General features: G+C 42.3%; 1 protein-coding gene across 1 annotated transcript in view; it reads right to left on the bottom strand.

The window, feature by feature from the left end:
• Positions 1-5,133: 5,133 nt before the first annotated feature.
• The window catches only part of SLC25A12 (solute carrier family 25 member 12), a 123,497-nt gene continuing 119,899 nt past the window's right edge, over positions 5,134-8,731 (bottom strand). The window contains exon 18 of the mRNA XM_044303617.1: positions 5,134-5,578. Coding sequence (XP_044159552.1) covers positions 5,383-5,578 — 196 coding nt within the window. The 3' untranslated portion in view covers positions 5,134-5,382. The remainder of the gene's footprint in view (positions 5,579-8,731) is intronic.

The following is an 8,731-nucleotide window of genomic DNA, read 5'->3' as shown; positions in this document are numbered from 1 at the left end:
ATAGGGAATCATTGGTTCTTGCCTGTTGAGCGTTTTACAGCGCGTAGGAACGTGCTGTAAAACGCTCAGGTCTGAACCCAGCCTCAGGCCTCTTGCACACGACCGTATGTATTTTGCGGTCCGCAAAAAAATACAGATGACATCCGTGTACATTCCGTATTTTGCAGAACGGAACAGCTGGCCCCTAATAGAACAGTCCTACCCTTGTCCGTAATGCGGACAATAATAGGACATGTTCTATTTTTTTACGGAAAGGAAATACGGAAATGGAATGAATATACGTTTGTGTGCAAGAGGCCTGTCAGAGTGCACTTACTAGTAATAGTGCCCCTAAAAGTACTTATGTTCCCATTGTGCCCCAGAAGTAATAATACCCCCACGGTTCCCATACTATAGTAATTATGTTCCCCATAGGCCCCCAGTAGTAATAAAGCTTACCCCCAGTAGTAATAATTCTCCTTATAATGTGCACCAGTACATAAAAAATGTCCCTTTATAATGTGCGTCAATACAAAAATTGCTCCTTAGGGCCGCTTCACACGAGCGTGTGCAGTCCGGAAATCACACTACGTGTGTGACCATGATCCTCCGTTCTGGACACTGCTTGTCTTGCAGGAATGCACGGCATTCGGGTGCACGGGCACCATCCGTGGGGCAGCCGCCTGGGGATCGCAGATACATTCACTTGAATGGGTCATCGATCCGTCCGTTCCACAAAAAGATAGAACTTGCTCTATCTTTTTGTGGTGTGGAGGCACGGAACGGAACCCCAGAAAGCACTCCGTAGTGCTTCCGTGTTTTTTCGTTCCGCACCTCAGGATTTGCGGACCCATTGAAGTAAATTGGTCCGCATCCGTGATGCAGAATGTACACGGAATGGTACCCGCGTATTGCAGGTCCGCAATACGGCAACGGGCAGCACACGTTCGTGTGAATGAGCCCTTACACTGATTTATAATGCTGTGTCTCTGCATGACCTTCCTTCTACAGGATCATACGGACATAAAGCTGTCACTATGATTCTGTAGAAAAAAGGTACAGAGGCACACAGCATTATAAATCAGTATAATGCCCTGCATTCCTGCCAAACGAGCTGTGTCCAGAACAGAGGATCGAACTCACACACGGAGCGCGATTTCTGGACTGCACACAGTCTTGTGAAAGAGCCCTTATAATGTGTGCCAGTGCAAAAAATTCCAGCTCATAATGTGCCAGTGCAGAAATTGCCCCCTTATGGCTACATGCACACGACCGTTGTATGTTTTGCGGTCTGCAGTGACGTCATCAAAGGTCCTTTAGCCAGGTTCCGAAGAAAGTAGAAAGAAGAGGAGATCCGCTACGCGATCAAGTGGATGGGGTGCGTTAAATTTGTTTATTATTTTTAACCCATCAATAGACATTTTACTAAGCATTCTGTATTAAGAATGCTATTATTTTCACTTCTATAGGGCCTGCGTTGCGTAAAAACGCACAATATAGAGCTTGCTGTGATTTTCACACGACGCATCAGTGATGCGTGAAAATCACCGCTCATGTGAACAGCCCCATAGAAATGAATGTCCAAATGAGTGGTCAGGATTCAGTGCGGGGTGCAATGCGTTCACCTCGCGCGTTGCACCCGTGCGGAATTCTCGACTGTGCGAAAGGGGCCTTAGAGTTTAATTAGCCTAATCCTGGATTATCTATATGATGCAGCGTCGGAGAGTGGCCAGGTAGTTACCTGGGGATTGAGTTCTCCAGTTTCCAGGAGGAGATCTCGCAATGTTACGGCTCTGAGACGGTTGAGTGAATTTCTCTGAAGCAGAAATATAATGTACTTTGGAATAAGAAGGCGCTACAGACACACAAGTTATTATATTACTTCTGCAAGTACTGGCATCCCAGCAGGAATTCATTTGTTGCTGGTGTTGACACGATGCACAATGCTTGTAACATCACACGACTTAGATGAAATCGGTCACTGGAAGCTTAAACCTAGACACGACCGTGGCAGCCATCCCCGCCCAGACTGTTGAATGAGTATTTGCCGCAAGTGAAATTAAGATTTTGGAAATGGACAGAAAATGTAGAGTATAAAATAATATTTAGAAATATTTTGGGCCAAGACTTTGTGTGAACAGGTCTCTTAGGCCATTACATTTATACATAATGTCAAATATAATTACTTTCAGCCAGAAGGCCCAGCATGACATTGTTTAGTGCAAATGGAGCTGATGTAATAGATTGGACATCTCTGTTATTGCCTTGTAAAAACCCTTAATTTGTTAAATAAGGAATAAATAGAACCACAATATACGAATAATGAGTCCATCGTGAAAATCACTAGTCAATGATACCACTGTGATGCAATCTGCTATGACTGTTCAATGTAATCAATTAGCCACGCTTATTATAAAGATTGATAGGCAACATAATTGCGATATCACAGATATCAGGCGCTTTTACATGCATCTTAGGTTTGTCATCTGTCTGCTTGTACAGTAAGAGACACTATCTCACATACTACTGGACCACTGCTGTTCTGTTTCCCGCTGCAGAGTTCATATACATCAAAAAAATACTAATACCTACAGAAAAAAACTACATTTGCAAATACAAATTAAAAAAACAAAAAAACTCATGTCCCAAAAAATAATAAATAAAATGCAATAACGAATACTGCTTTATTTTTTTTAACCAGAGTAATAAAAAATACTCAAGTTTTTGCTAAACATTTTCTGCACTTTTGCATTTTAGAGTTTTTTGGGGGTGTTCTTTTTGCTGTAAAAATGTCAGCTCCAGATGTTAGCTGAAGATCTATGAGAAATTTGAAAAGCAGTACACAGACGACATTTTTTGATTCTGACATTTTTGTTAATTAGGTGGTGGTTTTTGTCCCTCTGACTTATTTTCAAAAACTTTTGGTGTGTTTTATTTTGGGCATTTTCATATCACATCTATAAGGAAAAAGGCTAGAGGGCAAACACAGTTTTCAAGCGCCTGAAAAATCCCCACAAATAAACTCTAAGGCCCCTTTCACACGGGCAAGAATTCTGCGTGGGTGCAATGCGCGAGGTGAACGCATTGCACCCGCACTAAATCCAGACCACTCATTGGGACATTCACTTCAATGGGGCTGTGAACATGAGCGGTGATTTTCATGCATTTTTAATACTTGTGCGTTGCGTGAAAATCGCAACAAGCTCTATATTGTGCGTTTTTCACGCAACGCAGCAGTGTAGAAGCAGTTCTTTTATCAGGATCACAGCTACCTCTGATACGGCCCCATTTCCTGTGAGCCAGATGGATCTTGCCTGACAACAGGCAGTGGACTAGTGGCCATGACTTTACAGCTTTTTTTCAGGTGGATGCTGGCAGATTTTTAAATGAAGTGATTTAAAAAATTGCTATTTACAGCATTCTCCATTAAATTAAATGAAATTGTGTGAAAGTACAGTGACTTAGGGGTTGGTTTATTTTTTTTGCTCTCCGCATTTCAAAAGCAATGCCTTTTTTTGTTTTTCCGTTGACATAGCTGCATGAGGGCTTGTTTTAACTTTTGAAATATTTTGAGGGCGAAAGTATGGAAAAAAATTACGTAATTCCGCCATTGTTTTTGGGGGTTTTGTTCTAATGTTCTTCACTTTGTGGTGTTGATGACATTTTTTCCTTAGGGCACGTCATCAAAATCAGATCAGTGGGGGTTCCTCAAAGTGAATAGGGGCTGCGCTGCAGTAACCAGGTGTGGAAACTACACAGTATACAGAGCTGTGTAGATCTAGTGCCTGGTTCCAGCACTGCGGCTCCTACAAACTGCTGATCGCGGGGGCGTTGGAAGCACCATCGCCATCCTACGGATAGGTGATCAATACTTAAAGGGATTCTCTAGCACTTAACAATTGATGACCTTTCCTTAGGATAGATCAACCATATCAGATCGTCAGGGGTCCACCACCCCGCATCTCCACCGATCAGCTGTTCAGGAGTAGCTCTGTGGCACTGTTTACTGGACGGAGCTGGTTACTGCAGAGCAGTTGCTATGAAGTGAATGCAGTGCAGTAACCAGATCCGTCCACTACAAAGAGTAAGGAGCTGTGTGTTATGGTTCCTGTTGGACTCCCCAATGATATGATATTAATGACCTGTCCTAGGCATAGCTCATTAATTGTTAAATCCTGAAGAACCCTTTTAAGTCTTGGAAATACTTAAAGGCAATGTAAACCTTGAGGGGGGCAATTTTTTATGATTGCATTTTACTAATTTTGGGCTAAAAATAATTTCTTCACCTGGTCTATATTAATAATATTGAGCCGTTCTATCACAAAGGGTTAACTGTGAATGTACTACATCTTATTTCTAAATGACTAGAATGTCATAAACACTTATTTGAGCCGCATTCTTATCAGTAAGATAAGAATTGAGCTATAATTAGTGTTTAGGAGCCGTCAGTTGATCTGCCTGACGGAACAAAGTAAAAATTCAAAGCCTGCTACTAGAGAATCTCAAGGCTGTACAGAGAAAGGAGCTCCAAATTTTTTCTGAAGACCAATTGAAACATTATTTTTAGCTCAAAATGATAAAACCAATAATACGCCCCAGGTGTACATAACCTTTAAGTCTTAGAAAGCTCCAGACAACATTGCTGTAACTGCTTACCAAGATAACAATGTCAGTACTCAGCAAGCACACAAATATAAGACAATCTTCAAACATTAATGATTTATTTTCCTTAAAATTACATTGAAATTAGTAAATGATTAAATCATAATAGATGATAACATTCCATCTCCAATATGTTCTGTACATTCTCCGCCACCCCTTGTACAAAGAGTAACAGATGTCATATGTGCCACGGTGTCTGTACAGATGTACAATATGTACAGTAACAGTAAGTGTAAAGCTATGTAAAGCAGTCTATTTTAAAAAAAAAACACATGCCCTCTTTCTGGAAACAAAGATATATTATACGTAGTGATGAGCGAACTTGTGTTTTAAGTTCGGCGTCTAAAGTTCGGCTTCCGGTTAGCGGAGAATCCCGATATGGATTCCGAATTCCGTTGTGGTCCGTGGTAGCGGAATCAATAATCGGCCATTATTGATTCCGCTACCACGGACCACAACGGAATTCGGAATCCATATCGGGATTCTCCGCTAACCGGAAGCCGAACTTTAGACGCCGAACTTAAAACAGAAGTTCGCTCAACACTAATTATACGTGCTGAAATGAAGCAGGTAACCCCTTCTGTGCAAACAGGTGATTTACCTCTCAATAAATGAATATATCATAGAAAATGGGACAAGCAGCTCAGATAAACTCACATGCAACTGACCACAGAGATACTGTACTGTACTGTGCTGCACCTTTAAATACTGTGTTGTGTGGCACCCCTAGATGTGCCTGTATTATACGGAGGGTGCGGCTTTGGCTTCAGCAGGAGCCACACCAGGAGATCTAAACTTTGGCAGGTAAATACCAAATTTGTTCTCTATTCCAGCAAAGGTTGCGGTTGCCAGTCTGTAGCCTCCTATATGATCTGGATGGGCAGGTGGCAGGTTGGAGATTCTCGTCTTTGGAGAAGGTTCTGTCCCAGAAGGCTTTCTGCAGAGGGAGAAAAGGCAAAACTTGTATCAATACACAAGTCGGTAGTGTGCCATCTTATTACAACACTAGAAAAAGAGAGAGGGAGTGTGCAAAAGTAAGAAAGGTGTAAAGAGTCGGCTAGTACGCCACTTGACAGTCTGCTGAGGCTTGTAAGAAGGTGCCGTTCTCGATTCCCACCAGGCCTGATGCTGGATGAATGCAAGGGTACAGAAGAGAAGAATGACGACTTTGCATCTTGCAGGTAGCGCCGCAAAACCAGCCAGCATACAGTACAGATACAGGGAATGCTTTTATTAGTTAATTTGCAACACGTTTTTGGGCCCAAATCGGACCCTTCTTTAGTCGATTCGGAACAGAAACGCGCTGCAAATAAACTAATAAAAGCATTCCCTGTAACTGTACTGTATCCTGACTGCATCTTGAAGGTAGCGCTGTGACCTGAAGTCGTTCTTCTCTTCTGAACCATTATCTTATGACAACACTAGACGCTGACATACGGCCCTGGGTTACACTACTGTTTATTTGACTGAATGGACTAAGCTCACAAGCCTTATTATGTGGCTCTGAGAGAGGCCGGAGCATGGAACATTTACACATCAGACTTGCTGATTTACTTGGACAGTTCTCAAGGATATTCTGGCCCCACAGACACCAAGCTTAATCCCTCTTTGGAATACACCATTTATCCACACACAAACATTATGTTCACTGATTGTAAGCACCTACAGAAAGTAAAAACCGGTATAGTAGCACTTAATAGGTCATCTTGTTAAACTTTATATTGTTATAGTAGCTACAAGGTTGCAGAACTTACTTAAAGGCTATGGACACGTGGAGGCAATTATTTTATGATTGCACTCCACTCGTTTTGGTCTTGATTATAGATGAACGTTTATGAGCTGTTAGGGGTTCAGAGTTGAGGACTACAGATCAAGCCATCAGAGCAGATCTCATGCATTCACTGAAAAAGGGGAAAGGACAATCTGCAGATGCACTGAAAATTGTTTTTAATTAAGACTAGTGATCAGTGAATTAATTTTGTCCCGCTATGGACAAATCTGATTTGTTCAAAATATTATCTTCACTGTGGCTGAGGGACTGTCTCTAATGCAGCGTTAAAATTAATTTTTTAGGATGAGGGCATATTGAGATGATCTCACGTAATCAACAGTTTTTCCTCTACAGCTTTCACTTTCAGTGCATCTACAGACTGTCCCTTCCCCCTTCTATGTGAATGCATACGAGAGCTGCTCTCACGGCTCGATCTGTATTCCTTACCTCTGAACTCCTGACAGCTTGTAAATGCTCATTAATCTAAATTCTTACCAAAGCAGTAATAATTAAGTTTAATGAGCCTTTATGAGATGTTAGGAAAGTACAGGTAATGCCTCATGCAGACATCAGTGTCAGTTTTGGATCAATGGTAACACGGACAGTGTTCGATCCGTGTTTTCTCCCGTGACAGATCCGTGTTGGGTCCGATTTTTGCTGTCCGTGTTGCATCCGTGTTTCACTGACACTGAACAGCTAAAAAAATCATTTTCAATAAATCGCTTTTTAATGATCCGTGAAACACGGATGCAACACGGATGGCATCCGTGGTTTTCACGGACCCATAGACTTTAATGGGCGTAATGTAACGGACAAAATAGAGCTTGCATCCGTGCTAAAAAAACGGACCCACGGACCGTGCTAAAACACTGATGTGTGAATATACACATTAAAATGAATAGGGACACACGTCCGTGAAACACTGACGTGTGAATGAGGCTTAAGGGCTACAGATTGAACTGTGAGGGCAGCTCTGACATATTCACTGAGAAAGGGGAGGCAACAGTCTGCAGATGCCCTGAGTGAAAGCTATAGAGGAAAAACTGTTGAAAAATTTGAATAAAATCTTTTTAGTCCAAAATGAGTAGAATGCAATAATAACCAAAAAATTTCCTCTAAAGTCTCCATAGCCTGTTACCAGGACAGGCTGTGCTTCTGCGTCATGATTACGACCCTGAAATATTAACATTCTTGTAGGCATCAAGATTGTTGGGAAAACTTGACTGCTGTAGCAGTGAGGTGCACTTGCTTAGTTGTAATATTGAAGCTGTGGCGTGCACAGGCTTAGACAGACCGGAACCTCGCAGAAAAATTACAGCTCTGGAGGATCACTATACTTAACTTATATCTCTATACATTCTGTGATGTATAGCCAGTGAGACGTCTATCTACTCCTTCTGAAGCCAGTTACATGACACTTTAGTCTATCCACAAACATTCACTACATAGGACACGTATGGCAGATTCTCTTTAAATCCATGCTAACAAAATGTGATCCTAATCTATAATAATTTTGCCTATATTTCATGAAAGCTCCTTCAGTTACTCTACATTACTTTATCTATTGTAGGCTTTAACCACATGCTGGCGATAACCCCTTGGAGAGAAGAGTTTTCACCCCCCTGCCTCTAGGGGGAGACATCACCAGTACAATGGTTAAAGGGGTTATCCAGGTAAATATAACGATGACCTATCATCAGGATAGGTCATCATTAGTTCATCACTGGCAGGGGTCCGAGTCCCGGCACCCTGCCGATCAGCTGTTACAGCTGTTACAGCGTTCTGGTGAGAGCAGCCGGCTCCCGGAAGCTTTGCAAGCACAGCACCATACATCATATAGTGGCTGTGCTTGGTATTGCAGCTCAGCCCCATTCACTTCAATGGAGCTGAGCTGCAACTAGGCCATGAGACCGATGTATGGTGAGGTTATGATTAAGACCTGGTGTCGAAACGCGTAAACCTTGCAATGGCTCAAGTTTTTGTACGTTTTAATGGTTGGAAAAAATAAGGACTTTTAACAGTAAACGACGGTGCTGGAAACTTTTACAAGACGTCCTGGTCCAGGAGTTCCGTGAATGTGTCGCGCTGGAGGCGGGGGGCTAAAATCATTTGATATTATAGTGACGTCACATGGCTTAGGAGGAGGCCTCGGCGCTCACAGAGCACCCAGCCTCTTCTAACAGCTGATCAGTGGGGGTCCCAGGTGTCGGACTCCCACCGATCGGATATTGATCACTTATCCTATAGATTTCCAGATAACCCCTTTAAGGTCTACTATAGACGAACGTTTCTGAACCTCTTGCAGTGTTTCTTTTGTCG

This window comes from Bufo gargarizans, chromosome 8, assembly GCF_014858855.1.
Source record: "Bufo gargarizans isolate SCDJY-AF-19 chromosome 8, ASM1485885v1, whole genome shotgun sequence".
Taxonomy (NCBI): domain Eukaryota; kingdom Metazoa; phylum Chordata; class Amphibia; order Anura; family Bufonidae; genus Bufo; species Bufo gargarizans.
The sequence above is the reverse complement of the archived record's forward strand: the minus strand, read 5'-3'. Positions and strand labels throughout refer to the sequence as shown.